The following is a 20,137-nucleotide window of genomic DNA, read 5'->3' on the forward strand; positions in this document are numbered from 1 at the left end:
CTTCTATGCTTAGCTCAGGATGGGGGAGAGGGGTGAAGCCAGGCAATTGGGACCAGAAGGAATAGGTAGATTGTTAAAAATTTATTGAATTTAGGAATACAAATTGTATAGAGCAGAAAAATCATTCTGATATGAGCCATGGTTGGAAAACCCTGCTCCTCCATCTCATTCCATTGTTTCCTGCCCCTAAGCATTCTTTCAGTTGTTTTAGCTGTGTCCTATTTTTTGTGACTCCATTTGGGGTTTTCTTGGCAGAAATATTGGAATGATATGCCATTTCCTTTTCCAGCTCATTTGACAGATGAAAAAACTGAGGCAAATAGGGTGAAGTGACTTGTCCAGAGTCACCCAGGTAGCCTCTTGTCCACTGTGCCATGAGATTATATTTATAAAGCCCTTAGCATCGTGCCTATATAAATGCTTCTTTTCCTTCTTCCTTTCCTTCACTGATCCCTGTGCAGAGGGATGGATGTTCTAGAGATGAGTGACCTGAGGCTATGACATGGTAAGTGACTTATCCACATGACTCAGAGCCTAGAATCCTGTACTTAGAGTCCCTGGATAGAGTACTCAGGAACCAGAGGCTCCAGGGTGTCTGGTGGGTATTGCCCACAGTGCTTGAGCCCAAACTTCCTCTCCCAACTCTGAGGCTCCTGGTTTAGTTCTTTGTAGCTGACTCCTTGCCATTGGCTCTGGACAGCAGCACAAACTCCTCTTGGGTGACTCTGTCCTAGCTCTCTTGGCTTTGACTTATGGGGACAGTATCCCCCCCTTACCAGATAAAGTACTTCTTGCCTTGGTCCTGATCCATGGAAGGATCACCTAGGAAGCATAGACTCTCTGAATGCCTCAGTTTTTTCACCTGGGAGTCCCTGGGGTTCTTCCCCAGGGGCTTACCCATGCAAGTCATAAGTGGGTTCTTGTTGCTTTTGGCAAAGCTCAGTTTGCACATACAAATATAGCTTCTGGGTGTATTTGCATAGACTCCATGAGGTTCACAGAGTGAACTATTGAGCTGACATTCATCCAAATCTAAAAGAAGAAGGGAAAGGGGATAAAAATAACCCTATTGTGGGCATTAGAGAGGCCTGGATGGGGCTTCCAGACACTCTGGCATCTCTTGCTATGATCCAGCTCCTGAAGAGGATGGAAATGTCCTGGAAAGAACCATCCCAGCCTTGGAACCTCTAGAGTTTTCCCTTAGGTCTCTCCTTCCCTCCTTGGCCTGGGATTTCTGACACAACAATTTTGGAGACACTCATTTCCTCTTTTCCCCTCTTTGGGTGAAATTAACCCAGGAAGTTGACCTCCCTTTTAGTATGGGTCCCCAGAGCTGGGCAGTGGTGGCACAGTGGACAGAGTGCCAGGCCTGGAGTCAGGAAACCTCATCTTCAAGAGTTCAAATCTTGCCCCAGACACTTATTAGCTATGTGACCCTGGACAAGTCACTTTGCCCTGTTTGCCTCAGTCCTTCATCTGTAAAATGAGCTAGTAAAGGAAATTATAAATCACTCCAGTATCTCTGCCAAGAAAACCCCAAATGGGGTTAGGGAGAGTCAGGCAGAAGACAAATGACTAAAGACATAGAGTTGGTAATAAATCTTAAGACCATTTCGTCCTATACCCAAAATGAGAAAGTTGAAGCCCAGAGGATATTAAGTGAACAAAATCATAAAGCTAGTTAGTGATCATTGAATATGAGGTTCAAAGCCCCAGATGACTCTTCCCTCTCTTGTTTAAAAATAGCTTCTTGATACCAAGGGTCAGTCTCTCATTTTTTGTATTTATATTTGCATTACAAACATGTAGGAAATTTCTGGATGCACAATAATTCTTTCTCTTTCGTGTTGCCAGGCATCTAGATGTTATGCCCTCTTGATGTGGTGAAACCTGGCTCTGGCTGGTTTTAGATGGGCTCATCCATCTGGGAAGGAGCGAGGTCCCATCTTGTATCTGGCCATTGACCCAATCTCTGCCCCATTGGCTGAAACCATCCTCTTTGGCTTGGACAGATCCTAATTATCCAAACAAACTAGGAAAGGTCAAAACTCCCAGACCTAGGGGAGACAATGAAGGTCTGTCTTTCAAGAAAGCTAGCTCCTAGATTAGTGGGAGGGCAGGGGGTGCACTGTTGGGAACAGGAGGAACAAGGCCCTCCAGGGACCTTCTCAGCCCCACCTCCCTGGGGAGTGGGATCAATGAGCAGCTGGGCTGCTGCATCAAAATGTGGCCCAGAGATTGCTGCCAGATCATAATATACCACCTGATCCTTAAGCTGATCCCCCAAAGCATGTATCAATAATAGAAGGGAAGACATTGGATTAAATGACGGCTAAGGCCTCTGCTTCCATCCAAGCTTGACTTTCTAGTTTCTTTAGGATCTCCCCCCAGGGCTATTGTTTAGGTAAAGTCCTGCATAAAACCTTCACAGCTCCTTTCCAGAGTCAGCTTCCACTACATTTCCTCCAAGCCATGGACTAATTTCATCTCCCATCTATATTTCTAGTAGAGAGAAATATGGCAGATGGAAACCAGAAGGAGAGGGTTGGTCTGCTCAGGAGTTGCTGGAGAATGGAGGCTTGGCATGGGTGGGGCCCTGGCACACAGGGAGGGAGGGGCCCATAGAGGCAGGCTTCTGGACCTCCTGGAACCTCAGTCTCTTCATCAGAGGATCCAAATTAGCTATAGGATTTCCCTCAGTCATTCAGTCCACAGGTATTTATAGAGCTCTTTCTGTGTCAAGCTCTGGCCTAGGCACACTGGAGATACAAAGAAAGAGAAAAGCTAGTCTTTGCATGGGAAGACTTGCTTACAGTCATATGGGGAGACAAAAAGCAACCACTGTGTCCAGACAAGATACATATGGTGTAAATGGGAGGTAAAATCAGAGAGAAGGGAGGATTTTGTCAACCTTAAGTGCTGTGGAAATCCATCTCTTAATTCTGATAAGGCCTCCTCCCCCAGGGTTAGAACCCCCCACTGTGAGACTGAGCCAAAAGGCAGTCCTACCCAGGATGGAGCAGGTAAGGATGGGAGGAAAGGACACAAGAAAAAAGTGAAATGGGCCATGTCATAGTGGTCAGGGAGAGGTGAAGGCTATTGGATAAGAGAGGGGTTGTGGCAGAACGAAGAGAAAGACACACACGTAGAGTTCAGAAGATCTAGGTTCAAATTTCCCCTTGGCTTATCCTGGCTCAATGGGTCTCCAAGGCCTCTCAGTGCCTCAGATCTTCTCTCTAAGACTACAAATAGTAGGCCATTGGTAGAGAGAACTCACTGTCTAATCCCCTCCAAAATAGCTCTCCTCTCTGTGTCTCCTAAATCTTGGGTTCTTTGAGGCAGCATGGTCAGGCAGGCCATGGGGACCTCAGTTCCTCTTTTGAGTAGAAACTTGGAAAGGGATTTGAATCTTCCAGCCCTGAGTCAAGGTCTGACCAAAGTCCTTCATATGAGGTTTCCTGAGGAGGCTTGAGCTGGGATGGACAGAAAGGGGAATGGGAAAAGAGAGTTCCCAGCATGTAGAAGTTACCTGTGTAGTGGGGAGCCAAGGGGTCCTGAAGAGAGGGAGGCAGAGTCAGGGAATCGCCTGGGGAAGGTTGGAGGTGGACCAAGTGAGGAGGTGAAGGATGGTGGACAGAGGGGCCCATCCAGGGAGGGACTTGTCTGCTCTTAGCCTCAGCAGAAAGAGCCCTGCATTGGTGCCCTGCCTAGTCAGAGAATGCCAGAGAGGGGTTTACCTTGACAGTTGTTCATAGTCTTATTTGGGAATGTCTTCTCCCCAGAAGGAAGGGTATATCCAGAGATGCAAGTGCAGTGGTAACTTCCCTCTGTATTAACACAATCTGCATTCTGACCACAGGAGATACCATTGGGCCCTGCACATTCATTAACATCTGCAACATAAGAAGAGAAAAAAAATGAAACATGCATGTTTGTTCATGGTCAATGTGGGAATTTGTTTCATCTGTATGCTGTTTGTTACAGGGACTTTCTTTTGTTTTTGCTTTTGTTTTTTTAAGGGGAAGGGGAAAGAAAAGCTTGTTGATTGAAAAAAAAAGATCAGTAAGGTAATGGAAGGGAGTGAGTTCAAGGACAGTGTCAAGCCTCCTTTCTGATTTCTAACTGGGAGATTCTTCCTTGCATGGAAGTACAGAAAATTCTTTTTAGAAGTCTGACAGTAAAAGGGAGAAAAGATCTAGAATGTTACCTCGAGGAGGTCAAGAGAAGGATTGCTAAGCTGGGGAAGATCTGAGAAGCCAATAGTTAAGAGGAGACTGATGATTGGCCAGGGGAAGGTCATGGGCTTCAGGGTCAGCTCCTGGGAGGAATAGGAAGAGGATGATTTTTTTAATTTATAAAATTTGGGAATACAAATTGTATAGAACAGAAGAATCATTCTGATATGAGCCATGGTTGGAAAATGCTGTTCATCCATCTCATCCTGTTGTCCCCTGCCTCTAAGCATTGGTTCAGTTGTTTTAGCTTTGTTCTATTGTCTGTGACTCCATTTGGGGTTTTCTTGGCAGAAATATTGGAATGATATGCCATTTCCTTCTCCAGATCATTTGACAGATGATAAAACTGAGGCAAACAGGGTGAGGTGACTTGTGCAGGGTCACCCAGATAGCCAGTTGCCCACTGTGCCACCAGGATACCAAGGATTGTTATGAGATTATATTTATAAAATCCTTAGCATCATGCCTATATAAATAATTAGTTTCCTTCTCCCTTCCCTTCACTGATCCCTGTGCAGAGGGATGGATGCTCTAGAAATGAGCAACCTGAGGCTATGACGTGGTAAGTGACTTATCCACGTGACTCAGACCCTAGAGTCCTGTACCTAGGGTTCCCAGATAGAGTCCTCAGGAACCAAAGGCTCCGGGATGTATAGGGAAGATAAAATCAGAGAGAAGGGAGGCCTTTATCAGTCTTAAGTACTGTGGAAATCCTGCTCTTAATTCTGATACAGCCTCCTCCCCCAGATTGGAGTGCCTCTGTTGGTCCCTGTAAAGTTGAACCAAGAGGGAGGCCTACTCAGGATGGAGCAGATGTGGATGGGGGAAAAATGAAATGGGCCATGTTATGGGGGCAGGGAGAGGTCAAGGTTACTGAATAAGAGAGGGATTGTGTTTGAGTGGAGAAAGAGACAGGCTCAGAGTTCAGACAATCCAGGTTCATTTTCCTGCAGATCCACCCTGGCTCAATGAGCCTCCAAGGTCTCTCAGTACCTCAGATCCCTCTCTCTAAGACTACAAATAGTGAGACACTGGGAGAATTAAATCAGTGTCTAGTGCCTCCAAAATATCCCTTCTCCCTCTGTCTCCTAAATCTTGGGTCCAGGAGACAGCATGGTCAGGAAGGTCAGAGTCCTGTGACCTCAATTCCTTTTCCTGGATGATGTATGATGATGATGTTTGCCCTTCATTTTTGAAGAATACCATAATATTAGGGAGGTGATGCCATGATAAGCACATGAATTGGATTTGAATGAGGGGGTGCTAAGACAAATCTTACTTCCTTTCTCTAGAGCCATCTGGATCTAGTGACCAAATATGAATCAACTTGACTGGAGATGGTCCTGGATGTGAGGCAATCACAAAGGATTTGAACCTCCCATCCTGAGTCAAGCTTTGGTTAAAGTAATTGGATGACATTTCCTGAGGGGGCCTGAGCCTGGGAATTTATTTATTCTGAATACAGTGTGCTATATGTTACAGGAACTTTCTTTTTCTTTTCTTTTCAAGTGGGTGGAAGGAAGAGGAGAGAAATGCTTATTGATTGGGGAAAAAAAGAAGAGTGAAGAAAAGATTCATAAGGTAATGGAAGGGAATGAGTTCAGGGACAGTATCAAGCCTTATCTCTGATTTCTATCTGGGAGATTCTTGCTAGAATAGAAGTATAAATAACTTTTTTTCGGGACCCTGGTAATAAAGAAGAGAAAAAATCTAGGATGGTAATTTGAAGAGGTCAAAAAAGGAATTTCTAAGGATTGGTGAGATCTGGGTGTTTGTAGGCAGTAGAGAAGGACCCAATGACTGAAGAAGGCTGACAATTGGGAGGGGGAGGGTCAAGTCATGGTCTTCAGGACCAACTCCTGGAGAAATGAGGGGGGATATGATATGCCTGACCTTGGCAAGAAACAGAAGAATAGAAGAGGATGTGTCTGGGATTCGACGCATGATGCTCAGAAGTGAGGGACCTCTGGGAAGGGCAGTTTGGATCTTCTCAGTAGAGTAGGAGGTCAGGGCATCTACTCAGACACAAGGAGTCAGAGGTCGTGGCCATGAGGGTTTTTTGAAGACAATACAAGGTTAGGAATGATCACATTAGAGGCTTAGAAGTTTTAGTAATATTATAGAGATGAAATTGTGGACAACTTAAAGGATTAGCCAGGTAGCATGCCCTGGCATCCTTGCCACCTGAGACAGGAGCTGAGGTTAGTCCCTTGAGGTTAGTAGGGTTAAAGTCATTGAAATGTCCACAATAAGTCTGGTACAATAAAGTGAGGTCCTAGGAGGGGGAGGCTAGCAGGATGTCTAAGGATGGGAAAACTAATCCATGTTATAAATGGAATAGGAGAATACTCCCTTGCTAAGAAATCAATAGTAGAATTGAATGACTTCCAGACTGGTGATATTGGGAGTCTGAGAAAAGAAGAAAGGAAGAAAAAGGAAGAAAGAAAAGAAAAGGAAAAAAGAAAAAGAAGGAAAAATGAAGAGTAAGAAATATTAAAGAAGAAATGAAAGAAGGGAATGAAGAAGGGAGAAAAAAGGAAAAGAAAGATAAAAAAGAAAGAAGATGGAATGAAGAAAAAAGATGGGGAAAAAGTGAGAGATAAAAAAAAATTATTGTCTAATAAGGAAAACCCTCCTCCTTTTAAATAAGACAAGTTCATAATGGTAAATGACTGGTCCAGGTTCACACAGTCAGTGTATATTAATGGTGGTCTTTGATTCTCCCTCATCTGACTCTAGAGTCAAAGCTATTTCCATTGTCCCACCTTGACCTCCCAGGGATAATATGACTTTCTTCAACAGCTACTTACTACCTGCCTTTGGAGGATTTACAAAGTGCTTCATAAATATTATCTCACTTGATCCTCACAACAACCTGGGAGTAGATATTGTTATTATATCCATTTTACAGTTTTTGAAACAGAGAGGGGCAGAAATTAAATGTTTTATTCAAGGTCCCATAGTATTTGCGATGACTGGTGAACAACCAGAATGCTCCATGAGTCTCCTTTGTAGGACAAGTGAGGAAGGTCTTAAGCAACTTGGGAAGAACCATGAATTTGTTTGTGTTAAAACTCACAAGAGATTCCTCTAGGGGTGGTATACTTGGAAGGGTTATGAGCTGCTTTATTGAAGGGAATATCCAAACTGATGTCATAATAGATCTGTTGGACTTATCTCTTTAATCAGCAAAATCTCTTTAATCAGTTTTTTTTCCACATTTGCTAAATGGAGAAACTGAGATGACCAGAGCAAGTGAATGGGACAGCGGTCTGAGATCCTGGGTTCTTATGGGTTACTAGCTGCCACTGAGGTCCACCAGCATCCTAACCCTATCACCACCAGGCCAAGCTTCTACTGCTGTTTCCTCTCTTTCTCTCTTTCCTCCTCCCTATCTCTCTTGCTTCCTTTACTTTTCCTCTTTTCAAAAAGCAGCCACTTGGTGGGGTTCCCTGCACCTCACCTTCTTTCACTCAACTGATCCCTCTTTCTTTTTCCCAACTCTTAGACCATTGTGGGTATGGCCTCTTTACCATTACACATCTCCAGAGAGAGTCATTGGAGTATTTCTTCCCACTCACAGAAGCAAAGCCGCTATTATAGGTGCAGTGGGTCATGTTGATATGAGTAGCATTTTGGGGACATTGAGAAAACTGATAGACACAACTGGTTTCTATAATGCTTTAAGACTTATAAAATTTATTTGTCACAACATTCCTGTAGAATGTGAAGCATAGTGATTCTTACCCCTCCCCCATTTTACAGGTGAGGAATCTGACAGCTAATGCTCCTATTGAAATAGCCCTTGTTATGTTAGCTTCTTATCTATACTTGGTTGGGAGTGGAGGGACTGGGGAGTCCATAACTCAGGAAAGCAGGTAACTGGCTAACCTGTGAACCTGGTAGATAATGGGAAGGAGATCAACAATAGCTTGTTTTTTTCTCATTATTTAATTGGGGTGCAAAGTAATTAGTAAGACTAATAATAATTAATTTTTTTTTTTAGCTTTTTTGCAAGGCAGTGGGGTTAAGTGGCTTGCCCAAGGCCACACAGCTAGGTCATTATTAAGTGTCTGAGGCTGGATTTGAACTCAGGTACTCCTGACTCCAGGGCCAGTGCTCTATCCACTGCACCACCTAGCTGCCCCGACTAACAATAATTTTTAAAACAATTTGTCCACACCTTAAAGTTTGTCAAGTGCTTTCCTTACAACTCTGTGAGATCTACTCCACAGTAATTGACACATCTCTTTCACAGATCAGGAAACTGAGCCTCTGACTCGCTCAGGACCATACAATGAGCCAATAACATTCTCAAGTCTCTTCAGTCACAATTTAGGCAGGCAGGCATTGGAGGTGGGGATAGAGATCAAGAGGAGTGGGGTCTGGTGAGTTATAGAGGCAACTTCTCTCTATGCCAAATCCCCAGATTCAACCTCTCTTTTTCCTGCTTGGGGTTCCCTCAGTCTCTAGTTGTGCATGGGGTGGGCTCCAAATACACTCACCTTTAGGGGTTTGGGCCATAGTAGTTTCCAAAAGGACGAAGACACAGAGTCCTGAAATAGAGAGAGAGCATTAGGAGACCTTAGTGACCATCTGATCTAATCTCTTTGTGTTACAGATAAGGAAACCCAGGAAATCTCATGATGTACTTGGTCATGCAATTACTTAGTTATATAGGATTTTCACCCAGGTCCTGTGACTCCAAGGAAATAAAGGTTTAAAGACCCAGGTTTTGAAGGCTAGGGATGGTGAGGATCCTGGCCTTCCCTAGGCTTGTACAAGATTGTTTCCTCCTTCAAGAACTCACTCTCCCCATCTGTAGAAAGAAGGGGCTGGGCGAGATCAATTGTATAGTCTAAACCAGCATGATTTATGACTGGTCATCTCCTGACCTGTGGGAGCTTGGGAGTCATTGTAGGGATTATAGTTTGAAGGATCTTGGAGATCATCTAGTTGAAACTTTGCTTTTAATAGTCTGGATACCTGAAAACCAGAGGGAAAGGAAATGACTTGCTCTAGGTCACATAGAGAATAGGTGGCTGAACCAGAATTTAAACCTAGGTCTCCTAGATTTCTTTACCTTAGAGCTCACTGTCTCCTTAAAGGTTTACAAGTCTAATCAACCATTTAATACACATTTATTAAGCACCTACTATGTGCTCAACATTGTTCTAGACTCTACAGATACAAAAAGAGACAAAAGACAATCCCCGCTCTCAAGGAACTTAAAATCTAATGTGAAAAACCAGCTGCTAAATTCTATTGGAAAGATGCCTGGACAGGAGACCTGAGTTTGAAATAAGGAGAAACTGAAGGGGAGAGAAAGCATTCTAGATAGTATACTAAGTAAAAAAAGACAGAGTACCGAGTTTGAGTCCTATCTCCAAAACTTACTAGCTGGGTGACCTGGGATAGTTCATTTCTCTGCTTTGGACATCGGTTGTCCCTTCTGGGAAATGGGTAGTATACAAATCATGCTTCCCCATCTGGGAAGACAGATCACTCAGAGCCAAAGTGTCAAAGAAACAATCTATATAATAAAAAGAAAGATAATTCCTGAAGAAAAAGCAAGTAAGTCCCAGCAAGGGGCTTCCCAGACACCTCAGGAGTCTTCTGTCCCTCTCCTTAATATGACTTTTATGTTCTTGCCCAAAGGTTCACAGGTGGGTCCCAGATGGATTGACCTGAGCAAAAGTATCCACCCCAAGTCTGCACCACAACTTCCTTGTTGCCAGAGTCCTTGGGGTTGACTAATTTACTTTGTTCCACCAAATGTTGATCTCAATAGTCCTTTATTTATTTATTTTAGTTTTTGCAAAGCAATGGGGTTAAGTGATTTGCTCAAGATCACACAGCTAGGTAATTATTAAGTGTCTGAGGCTGGATTTAAACTCAGGTCCTCTTGACTCCAGGGCTAGTGCACTATCCACTGAGCCACCTAGCTGCCCCTCAATAGTCCTTTATTAAGTGCTCACTGTGTGTGATAGGCACTGTGCTATTCAGTGAGCAATCAACAAAAACTATAGAGCTGATGCTTTAACAGTTTTCTTTGGTTTTCCATGACCTAGGGCATATGACTATACTTTTCTCCAAGGATTGTTGTTGAGTCATGTTCATTTCTCTACAAATCCATTTGGGATTTTCTTGGCAGAGATACTGGAGTGGTTTGCCATTTCCTTCTTCTACTCATTTTACAGGTGTAGAAATTGAGGCAAAAAAGGAGTGCCTGAGGCTGGACTTAAACTCAGGTCTGCCTGATTCCAGGCCCTGCACTCTATCCATTGGGTCACTTGCTTCCCCACTAGGGCCACTGTTGAAACAAATACTCACTGTAGACTTAATGTAATTGCAGGTAGAGAGGAAACTGAATCTGGATGAAGGAAAAATATTGGGTAAGGAAAGAATTGGTTGTATGGGAAGAGGGAGACAAAGCTGGATTGCTCATTTTTCTTTCTCCACCTTCCCTCCTACTTCTTTTCAAAGATACTACTCTTAGTATCCCTCCTTGGTGTTTTACCCCCTCTAGTTACCTGTGGAACCTTGGGGAAGTCAATTCCTCTCTAAGGGCCTCAGTGTCCTTATCTATAAAAAGAGCTGAAGTAGGAAATGGCAAAGCAGTCAAGTATCTTTCCTATGAAAGATGGGGACCTCAAATGGGGTCATGAAGAGTTGTACACAACTAAACAATACCCTTGTAATCTTGGGCAAGCCATCTAACCAAAGTTCGATGATTTTCTGTTTCCTCATCTGTAAAATAGGGTTTTTTTTAAACCAGATAATGGAATTTTCTAGCTCCTGAGTCTCCTGTTATTTTATTCTTGAGTCCCATTACTACCTAAATCCTTGGCCTGGAAGCAGAAGAGGAGGAAGGAGCATGAAAATGTGGTGGATAGACAGTTGAAATTCTCTGATCTAGGGAGAGTATTCTTTCCAAAAGTTGAATGAACTTCTTCCAGGGATTGTGGGCTCCCCACCATTGGGGACAATTTTTAACCAAGGGATCAGATGACTCCTAGTTATGGATTCTCTACAGAGGATTCTCATCTAGACTTGGTTGAATCTGGGATTCTCTGGCTGATTCAGGGCTCTGAGATTCTGTGAATTGTCCAAGGGAGGGCTGGTCTAAAAATCAGGATGAATCTATGGTCTGGGGAGAGTCCCAACTGTCATTCATAGGGAAGGAGAGAAAGAACCAGTCTGAGGGATTGGCCTGGGGGGAGGGGATCATGGAGAAATAGCAGAATGGTGAAAGGGCATTGAGTCATTTCCTGGGCAGAATATAAGGGCTGAGTCACACTGCAGATGCTTACAACTGGATCCTCTGATGGATTTCAGGCTAGAGAGGGAATTCTGGAGCTGGAATTTCAGAGCCAGAAGGACTACCACAGAGCTGGAAGGCAGAGGGAGACCTGGGGCAGGGTAATATGGTGTGACAAGCATTAGCTTTAAAGACAAAGAACCTAAGTTTGAATGTCAGTCTGGCCACATACTAATTATGTGACCTTGGGCAAGTTAGTTCTCTTTCTAGGTCTTAGTATTCTTTCTAAGGTGAGAACATTGGCTTCAATGATCACTATGGACTCTTCCAGTTCTGGTCTTTCTTGGTAAGAGTGACCTTGTATACTATCCATATTACTAGTAGTGCCTGGGATGAAGCTGGGTGGACTTTTAGATTTGACTCCAAACACTACCACCACAAAGCAAACTTCCCCTATAGTGTAATCCTGTCAGTCTTGGAACTTCCTGTGTCCAGTCTTGTTCCTGGGGATCACCAAATGAATGAAATCATTCACCCCTCCTTCTGTTGTCCACCATCCTCACCCCTCATTCTTGGCAGTTCTGGCACATCTGGTGGAGACCCCAACCTGGACTTCTCTCTTTCTCTGTTTGGTGGGGAGAGTAAGGGAGGAGGCAGAGGCAAGACCTTGGAGGAACAGGGAAGAGATGGGAAAGGAAGGATGGAAGCTAGTTTACCTCAGATTCTAAGCCCTCAACCCTCACTTTAAATTTGAATGGCCCTCTAGCCTCCATCTGGAAAAGGAGTTGGAAACTCTACAAACAGAAAATGGGATAGGAATCAATCCCTGGCACTCAGTCTCCCTCCAGCCCACATCTTATTCAGTACACTTTTTTCTCTGGGTAGGTGGAAAAAATCAGCTACTTCCCTCCCCCAACCCTCTGCCTGGCTATCTGGGGTTGGAGCTATATCCTGGACCCACTAATGTCTCATCACTCACTCTGCCCGCATCCTCAACTCTACCTCCAAGACCAGGTACACATATGGGTTCCTGGCATCCTTTGGAAGACTTATTGATAAAACTTCTTTATATCTCTCTTTCCACCCCCACCCCCCATCTCTTCTTTAGCTCTCATTGATGTAGGGAAGAATTTGGGTGGAGATGTAAATTGACTCTTGGGATGTAAATTGACTTGAAATAGAGAATTATTTGTATCCTGATCTCCTTAGTCTTTACCCTCTACCTAATTCCAGTATAGGGGGAGGAAGTTCACCTTTTGCCCTCTGGTTAAGAGGTGGCAATCTTCTCTGACCATGACCCAGTCAACACTGCTTGGCTATTCTTTTCTCTCTCTCTCTTTCTCTCTCTCTCTCTCTCTCTCTCTCTCTCTCTCTCTCTCTCTCTCTCTCTCCCTTCCTATGTCTTATAACCTTTTAAATAAATTTTTTTATTTCCACCCAAGCTTTCCCAAGTCTGAATAATGATTTTTCATAGGCAGAACTGAACCAAAGTAGCCAGTGACGACATAATTATCTCCTTTTTTCTCACTTTATCTCTAAACTTTCTTGCTCTTTCACTCTCCTTATATCACTCTCCTCTTCTCTCTCTCTTTATCTTTTTCTCTTTATTTCTTCATCTCCCTCCTTCCCCTCTTCTCTCTTTCTCTCATTCTTTCTCTTATCTTTCTTGTGAGGGTCTTAAAACACTATATAAATTCAGATCTTTTACAATGAAAGCAACATGGTGTGATGGAGACAATAAAATAGAAGCTGGGCAATCTGTGCTCTAGATACATCTCTATTCCTATCTATTTGTGGAACCTGATTCTCATTTCTGCATTGAAGAAGTTCTGAGGTGGTAAGGGATTGCAGAAGTCAACTCATCTGTGTACTTGTAAACCTGCTATTGATGGAGGTTAATGCTGGTAGGTCACCACAGCTCAAATTCAGAAGTCCTTATATAGTACAGTTAAAGCTGGTCTAGTATTCACATAAGTGGTGCAAATTTGACAGACCATAGGCTTGTCTGGGGTGGGGAGGGTGAATCTCCCGGTCAGAAAAAATAAGTAATTGAAGTTTTTGTACCAATCAGTATTGAAATTAATCTGTGTGTGGTCTCTATACTTCTAACCTGGACAAGATAGAGACAAGAGAGAAGGAAAGAAAGAAAGAAAGAAAGAGAGAATAAAGAAGGAAAGAAGGAAGAAAGGGAAGGAAAGAAAGGAAAGGAAGAAAAAGGAGAAAGAAAAAGAAAGGAAAGAAGGAAGAAAACTTTTCAGCTGATGCCAACAGCAAATAATTTACCTGTTTTTGGCTTCAGAAGAAAGGAAGGATTGAAGGAAAGAAGAAAAGAAGGAAGAAATATTCTAACTGATGCCAGCAGCATCAATTCACTCTTTCCAGGTGTCAGTTTCCTTCTCTGCAAAATGGGGCTAAGACTACTTATTCTATTTACTTGACCTGACTATTGAAGGCTAAAATGAATAATGCATATAAGCACTTTTCCCATTTGTAAAATGTAGACAGTAGGGTTTGGAAGACTCATCCAACTCCAGCAGACTATGAATATAAGAGAGAAAGCATCCTGAGCTTCCAGTCACATGTACCAAATGCTCCTTACCTTAGACACAAAGAGATCAAAATGATAACAATAGTCAGTATTTCTGTAGGACATTGAGGTTTGCAAATTGCTTGACAAATATTATTTAATTTAATCCTCACAACAACACTGGGAGGTAGGTGGCATTATTGTCTCCTTTTTATAGATGGAGAAATGGAGCCAAAAAGTGGTTAAGTGACATATTCAGGGTCACATAGCTAGTAAACATTTTAGTTTGGCTTTGAACTCAGATCTTATCCTGAGTATGGGTCTAGTACTCTATCCACTGAACTACCTTTTTATCTCATAGAAGGTGTGAGGTGGAAGGATCATTAGAGATCCCATCTTGTTTGACCTTTATTCTTGATTCATGAAATCAGGGAGGTGAGGCCATGACAAACAAGTGAATTGTATTTGAGTGAGGGGGAAGCTGTGCCAAATCACCAACCTTACTTTCTCCTCCAGAGCCATCTAGATCCAGTTACCAGATATGAATCAGGGCACTTGGAGTTGGCCCTGTGTGTGAAGCAATCAGGACTGTGACTAGACCAGTCCCATAGCTAGTAAGTGTCAAGAATGAAAAACAGAGACCTAGAGAGGGATTTGAACCTGGAGCCTCTGACTTGGATTCTTGGATTAGCTGTCATCTACCAAGGAAAACTGAGACAAGAACCCAAGAGCCACAGGTATGGGGAGAGAGAGGAGGTGCTTGAACCCAATTCTATCTGCCACCTAGCTACTTTTCTTTCACTCACTTTACTTTCTCTTTTCCTAGAGAATCAGGGCTTACCCACAATACATATCTTGTGGAGTGGGACTCTGGGGATAAAGGAGGGGAAAGTCAAGAAGCCACAATGTAATGAAGGTCAATGACCTGTGTAAATCACAGTCTAAATTCTCTGGTTTCTAGGGTCTTTGACAAAGCATTTTACTTAACATAAGATTGCAGTGTAGGCAGGACTTACATTTTTTTCCCCATCTTACACATGAAGAAAGTGAAACTCAGAGAGGTGGTGACTTGCTGAGAGACACAGCAACTTCATGGAAGAGCCAGAATCTGAGACCAGTTTCCTCTCATTTTATCAAGGGTTCTTTTCTCTCTATCACTTTACCTTCAGAGATGGAGTTCCACCATGACTGAGATTTAGAGATGGACAAAGTCATAAAGAGATTCTCTAGGCACAGTTTCCCCTCATTTTATAAAGGAAGAAACTGAGGCCAGAGAGGGGAAAGAACTTTCCTAAGGTCAAATGGCTAGAAAGTAGCAAGTCATTTTGAATCAAGGACCTCTAAGCTCAAATCACAGGGCTGTTTGGTTCTAAGAAGGCTGGACTAAACTGGGGAAATAGCAATTTGACCCATAAACCTTTCTGTACCTATTCAAGAGATGAGAGATGAAGAAAGGGGAACTCTCAGTGAAGTGCTCAGTTTTTGAGTAGAAGAAATTTGAGAAAAAGTCCTCCACTGAGAACCTCAAGGAAAGCATGATATGGACAGTTTGAAGAGAGAAGGTTTAGAGTAACTTCAGTGGTGGATGGAATAAGGGACTACTTAGAAGGAAGTGGCAGAATTGACTTCTAAGTGAGGAAGTAATCCTAAATTGAAATTAACAAGCACAAATGTGTAGTGGATTCTGTTTGGCTGATTTTATGATTTTTGCAATTTCAGTTTAATAATATGTGCAGCATATTAATCAATCAATCAATCAATCATCAATGTGGAGCAGTCAAATGGTGTAGTGGAAAGAGCACTGGGTCTGAAGTCAGGAAGACAAGTTCATATACAGTTCAATTATTAGGTGGGTTACTCGCTTCGCATCACTCAGCCTCAGTTTTCTGATGTATAAAATAGAGATGAAAATAGTAGCACCAACCTTCCAGAGTGGTGAGAATGTAATGAGATAATTTTCATAAAGTTCTTTGTAAACTTTATAATGCTGTATAAATGCTAGTTTTTTATATTATTATTACCACCATTGTTATTTAAATGGGCATGAAGTCAGATAGAAAAATCCAGGGTTTGGATTTGGCAAAGAATGATCTGCAAAAAAGAAAATGAAACAAGAATAATGGAGAGTTGAACTGGTTCACCAAGAAATTGATAATGGGAAAGAAGCAGAGTATAAAGAAAGTAGGAATGAAGACTAGGGACAGTATTGAGAGATGGATAGAATGGATGTCATAGTGAGACTAAAGAGTAGAATTAGGAGAAATAAGGCATAAGTGGGAGGGGAAAACTAAAATAGTATGATTGGTTAAAAGGAAGTTTGGAGTCCTTGAAACTGGAAATGGAATACTTCAGGGTGATGGTAAATTACATTGTTATGTGTAGCTGAAGTGCAGCAGATGAGTAAAGTCATTGGAACTGAATAGATTAAGGAATTCAAAAGTTAGGATATTTGAGAGAACAACAACACATATTTTGAAATTCCTTAGAAAAAGAGTGAGAATTGGGGTGAATAAGAATTCTGTGAACCAGTCATTTAGCTTATTGAGAAAGAATTCCCTAAGGCTCAATAAATAACAGCTACCAGAATATGGATTGAGTGATAAATTTGGATTTTATGAACCTTAAATGAGGAGAGATTGTTAAATGATGATGAAATGAGGGAGAGTCTGAAAATTGCAGTGTGGAGCAAAGACCACTTCAACTCCTCCCACCATGATCAATGAATCAGGGAATATAAGTGAAAGAACAGTCATACTATTCCACTGAAGGATTGGTCAAGGATAAAGAAAACCTGAGTTAGAATTTTGCCTCTGCCCCTTACACTGTGGTCCCTTGGTTAAGTTACCTTTCTGAGCTTCAGTCTCCTGTATAAAATGAAGGAATTAGAGTAGATTGTCTTTGTGATCACTTAAAGCTAAAAAATCCTATGATTTTAAAATTTGCTTCATGTGATAATGGACTTAGATTGAGAAGGACATTTGATACCATGGAGGAATGCACCTAATTTTATAAATGAAGATACTGCCAACTAAAGTGGCACAGGGATTAATTAGCAATGGAGAATAAGAATTCAGTTTCATTTATTCTAAATCCAATTTTCCAGCTATAAAATGTAGGAGTTTTTGATTTCCATTTAACTTAAATTTGGTATTTCAGAAATCCCTAGACTCCTGTTCCATAACAATCAAGTTTCTATCTAATATGATGGAAAAGAAGAGATTTCTTTAATGGAATACTGTAATCTCTAAAAAAGTCCAAACCTACATTTTATTTAACAGCTTCAACTCTCTCTTCTATCAAATATCTGTACATGCATGTGTGTTTGTATTTGTGTGCTACTAAAACATACAACACAAACTGATGTAATTTTTATCTTTCCTCCTTACCCTTCCTCTCATTTTGCCAAAACAGCTTAAGCAGAGAAATAACCACAAATAAGGGACTTGACTCAATGTGAACTGGCAAAGACAGAGAGAATTCTCAAACTAGTTACTCCCTCTCCTCCAAGTTAAATATTGATTGTGATAGTCATTTCCCCCCTTTTACTTACCTAGAAGACATAATGCCCATCTGCTTCCCATGATGCTCAAGTAGTCACATACAGTTGACTAGCCACTTGAAAAGCCTGTGTCCTGTGCTTTATTTCAGGCCTTTTAAATTTCACAGAATTTGATACCTTCTGAGCCTACTGCTTTAGAAAAACTGAGCAAGAAATATAGTTGGATGGATTAATTTCTCTCTTCCCCTTTTCAACTAAGTAGTTTTGCCATCACTGTTATTATCTCACATTTTGGTTGATATTTCCTGGGAGGTGACTTCTTTCATATTGCTGATAAATGAAACAATATCTTTTTGAAGTTCAAAATGAGGAAATGAATAGTTCTTTTTAGTTCCTTCAAGGAAATCCCGGTAGTCCTGTGTCCCCTGACTAGGGAGGATACCTTAAATAATACTAGAGGGAAGATAGAGCTCTCTCTATTTTTGATCCAAAAAAGCAAGATATGTAAGTTGGTAATTGACCTTTTCTGGGTTTTTAAAAAAAATTGTCTGCCAAAATAGATAATGTTGAAATATGTTTTACTTGTCCATACATATTAATAATAAAATTATTATTTTTTGCCTTTTCAATAACTGTGGAAAGCAGGAGTGATTATGGAATAGAAAATGAAACTAAATAAAATTTTAAAAAAGAAAAAAACTTTTCTGCTGATCTTTCAAATTAATACAAATTTCACTATTAAGAGGAACCATCACATCAATCTAGGTGTAATTTGGCACTAAATTTTCAACCCTCTAGAAGGGCTAAGGTTTGCTATTCAAGGATATGAAACTCCACTTTGAGTGAATAAGTAAGAAACTATTCTCCAGTTCACTTGTTTTTTTTTTTTCCTAGTTGTGGACTTATTTACTCTAAAACCAAACCAAACTAAAACAAACAAAGCATCTTCTTTTATAAAATTCTAGACCTGAGCGTTTCTTAAAGGCAGAAATGTTAAGGCAAATGGAAACTTATCTCCTCTTTTTTTTTTTTTTTACAGTTGAAAATAATTATCTTGAGGGTTGTGGTTGACAACTGCCTTTCTGTTCTTAAAAAACAGAAGCCAAAGAAGTACTTCTTTTTTTTTAGGTTTTTTTACAAGGCAAATGAGGTTAAGTGGCTTGCCCAAGGCCATACAGCTAGGTAATTGTTAAGTGTCTGAGGCTAGATTTGAACTAAGGTACTCCTCCTGACTCCAGGGCTGGTGCTCTATCCACTGTGCCACCTAGCCACTCCCAAAAGAAGTACTTTTCAATGTCTTCTTTACTTTGCTGAGATATTTATTGAAACAAGCAAAATTTGTTTTCACTGGAAGGATTTTTTTGATTGATATTTTATTTTATTTTCTCCAATTACATATTATGAAAGTTTTTCAACATTCATACACTTGCATATTTATGTTGCACAATTTTCTTTCACCCCCTTTTCTACCCCCTCTCCCAGCTGCAAACACTCTAGAAAATATTATACATGTGTTCAACATGTTTACATATTAGTCATTTTGTGTGTGTGATGAAGTATGGTTAAGGGAATAGAAAGGGAAAACATAAAATAAATTTTTAAAAAGTGAGCATTCAAAATTTGTAGTATTTTTTATTTTTTTTAATTTTTTCTCTCTGGATATGGATGGAGTTATCCATAATGGGTCTTACAGAGTTATGCTAAATCTCTGAACTGCTGAGAGGAGCTTCATTCATCATGGTTGATCAGTATTGTTGTTAATATACACAATGTTCTCTTGGTTTTGCTTCCTTCACTCAGCATCAGCTTCTCTAGAATCTGACCATTCATGATTTCTTATAGAACAACAATACCCCACAGCATTCATATATCATAAGTTGTTCAGCCATTCCCCAACTGATAGAGATCCCTTTAATTTCCAATTCTTTGATGCTACAAAAAGAGCTGCTATGAATATTTTTGGACATGTGGGACTTTTCCCATTTTTTTCTGATTTATTCTGAATAAATGTTTATTATTAGTACTGCTGAGTCGAAGAGTATGATCAATTTTATTGCTCCTTGGACATAGTTCCCGAATGTTTGGATTAGTTCACAACTCTACCAAAAATGTATTCATGTTTCAATCCTCCCAAAATTGATTGTTTCCCTTTTTGTCATCTTAGCTAATCTGATAGGTGTGAGATGGAACCTCATAGTTGTTTTAATTTACATCTTTCTAATCAATAATTATTTGTAGTATTTTTTCATATGATTATATATAGTTTTAATTTCTTCATTTGAAAGCTGCATATTCATATACTTTGACCATTTATCAATTAGCGAATGACCTGTAACCGTATAAATTTGATTCAATTCTCTCTTTATTTTAGAAATGAGAATTCCTAGCTGTGGAAATTTTTTCCCTTGTAATCTTGACTGTATTGGTGTTATTAGTGCAAACACTTTTTAATTTTATATAGTCAAAACCCATCCATTTTGCAATTTATAATGTACTCTATTTCTTGTTTGTTTATATTCCCCTTTCCATGGATCTGACAGATAGCATATTTCTTGATTTTCTATTGGTCTATGGTATCTTCTTTTATGTCTAAATCTCTACCCATTTTTACCTTA

The 20,137-nt window shown here is 40.9% G+C and overlaps 1 protein-coding gene across 1 annotated transcript in view; it reads right to left on the reverse strand.

Annotated features, from left to right (window-relative positions):
* Positions 1-17,804, reverse strand: part of LOC141500465 (adhesion G protein-coupled receptor E3-like) — an 89,943-nt gene extending 72,139 nt beyond the window's left edge. Inside the window, exons 1-3 of the mRNA XM_074203643.1 lie at positions 17,574-17,804; positions 8,741-8,791; positions 3,738-3,893 (exon numbers count right to left, since the gene is read on the reverse strand). Coding sequence (XP_074059744.1) covers positions 3,738-3,893; positions 8,741-8,791; positions 17,574-17,604 — 238 coding nt within the window. The 5' untranslated portion in view covers positions 17,605-17,804. The remainder of the gene's footprint in view (positions 1-3,737; positions 3,894-8,740; positions 8,792-17,573) is intronic.
* Between the last annotated feature and the right edge of the window lie 2,333 nt (positions 17,805-20,137).

Source organism: Macrotis lagotis, chromosome X (genome assembly GCF_037893015.1).
Source record: "Macrotis lagotis isolate mMagLag1 chromosome X, bilby.v1.9.chrom.fasta, whole genome shotgun sequence".
In the NCBI taxonomy this organism is placed as follows: Eukaryota; Metazoa; Chordata; class Mammalia; order Peramelemorphia; family Peramelidae; genus Macrotis; species Macrotis lagotis.